Raw genomic sequence first — 1,964 nt, forward strand, 5'->3', positions numbered from 1 at the left:
ACATGTTTCAATAAATCCTAAATAATTTAAAGAGAAATCACATGGTAATTAATATGCGTTAAACATTTAGGATGGGTGCAAAATTTAGAAAATGAAAATCGTGTAAAAACAGAATCTAGTGTATTACCTTGAAATTGAGGATCCATCCAATCACACTGTCCCTGTAAAATTGAATGGTATTTATTGTTCACTGACTGTGAACAGCTTTCGCTGATTCGTTCATACTGATAAATTGAATAATCTAGGTGGCTAAGCAGCACATCTGATGTTCAATGCAACACGAACAAACTTTTCCACGCAATTTTCACACATATTAATGATGCGTTCCACTCGATTGTTAATTGCGCTGAATTTTGAAATTCGTTGAAATATCGAACAATAATTATTAGTTTATGACACACTGAAAACGGATTTCTCAACCATCATTCAATCGAAGAAGAATTTGTCTGTACATTATGTAAAAAGAGCTCATTCAAACTAAAACAGCCCGGCTTTATTTTTGAAGTAACATTCTGTCGCCTGGTAGGCCGTATCACACGCATCTGCGCCTTTCACATTGCAGTTCTTCACCAGCGTCTCAACTTGGTCTTTGGGCATGAATTTGCTCAGCTGTGTTACAATCGTTTCTTGGTTCAAATTTCCGTCAGCATCCATGAATCCGGTTTTTTCGAAAAAGCATTTCACCAAACACTGTATTTGAAGTTAGAGAAATAAAATAAAACTGGAACTTAGTTGCACAAAAAGACATGAAAACTGACTATTCTCTAACCTTAGCCTTATCCCCATTCGTAAAATCGCCGGTTTGTAATGATTTCAGAGAACTGATATCCAACCCACTTGACAACAAGCACTCCAGGGCAAACGTTTCTCCGTTGGGTATTTTTCCAATATCTTCTAGATTTGGTTGCTGGGGCTAAAGCAGAATAATTACTTTGTGACACTTTTATGAAAATTCACTAAATTTTAATCGTCTTACCTCAGAAAAAGTGACCCCGACGAAAGCAATCAAAGCAATTAAAACAAAGTTCCCCATTTTCATTGATTAATTGCTACACTTCTAACGTATTCTACCCCTGGAATGCTAGCGCAGGAATGATGTTCTTCAATGATTAGCTCATCACTTTTATATCTAATCAGATATTCATAAGATTCTAACACAGTGCAACGTTTTATGGCAAACCGCTTCAAATAACGCTCATCTCTTCTCATTGAATGGGGATTACCAGTCGGTGCATCTGCCGACTGCCGTGATACGAACTTGCATCTGCCCGGGCGTGGCCATTATAGCGGGTGAAAGGTTTATTGTTCTCCAGCAGTAATCAATTCCCACGATTGGTTCTATGTTACACGTTGTCTATACTTGCATGTGATTTCGGATGTGCAACTAGCTCGTCATAATATGCCTCACGTGAAGCGGAAATCGATCAAAGTTTTTTTTTGCATATGATCTACATTTCTGAATGACGCAAAGCTATTGTTGTATCGTTTTGATTCCAATCCATGTACTTAGGTGACTAATATTTTTAATAACAAAACAGCGGCACCTTTGGGATTCAATTCACGTTAATTTTAAACAGATAGATAATTCTAATACAGTTTTATTCTTGATGTAGGCTGACCATTCGTACCGCAATCAACGGGACAGTACCGTTTTTCAAGCCTTATTTTACTGTCCCGTCGTAATCTTGAAAATCCTACATTTTGTCCTGTTTTCATTGATTTTTTCGAAGAGCTCTATAATTTAATTCAAACACACTCCACAGTGGACGAAATCCATCAAAAAAGAGTCTAATTAATAAAACTTGGTTCTGTTTTTTATGTTGCTCCAAAACGAATACTATCTATCAAGACAAAATTTTCAAAACGACTTAACTGCTTCTGTAAACAAAGATTCAAACAACGATTTGACGAATCTGATAGCTCTCCCACGCAAACCAACACCATAAACAGGCAGCGGAATCCTT

The 1,964-nt window shown here is 36.9% G+C and overlaps 1 protein-coding gene across 1 annotated transcript; it reads right to left on the reverse strand.

The window, feature by feature from the left end:
• Nucleotides 1-449: 449 nt before the first annotated feature.
• LOC134226368 (general odorant-binding protein 56d-like) lies at nucleotides 450-1,135 on the reverse strand. Its single transcript, XM_062707105.1, has 3 exons — nucleotides 977-1,135; nucleotides 770-913; nucleotides 450-690 (listed from the first exon to the last, which is right to left on the reverse strand). The coding sequence occupies exons 1-3, from the start codon at nucleotides 1,037-1,039 to the stop codon at nucleotides 478-480; spliced, it is 420 nt and encodes a 139-aa protein (XP_062563089.1). The 5' UTR covers nucleotides 1,040-1,135; the 3' UTR covers nucleotides 450-477.
• Between the last annotated feature and the right edge of the window lie 829 nt (nucleotides 1,136-1,964).

The sequence above is a fragment of the Armigeres subalbatus genome, chromosome 3 (assembly GCF_024139115.2).
Source record: "Armigeres subalbatus isolate Guangzhou_Male chromosome 3, GZ_Asu_2, whole genome shotgun sequence".
Classification (NCBI taxonomy): Eukaryota; Metazoa; Arthropoda; class Insecta; order Diptera; family Culicidae; genus Armigeres; species Armigeres subalbatus.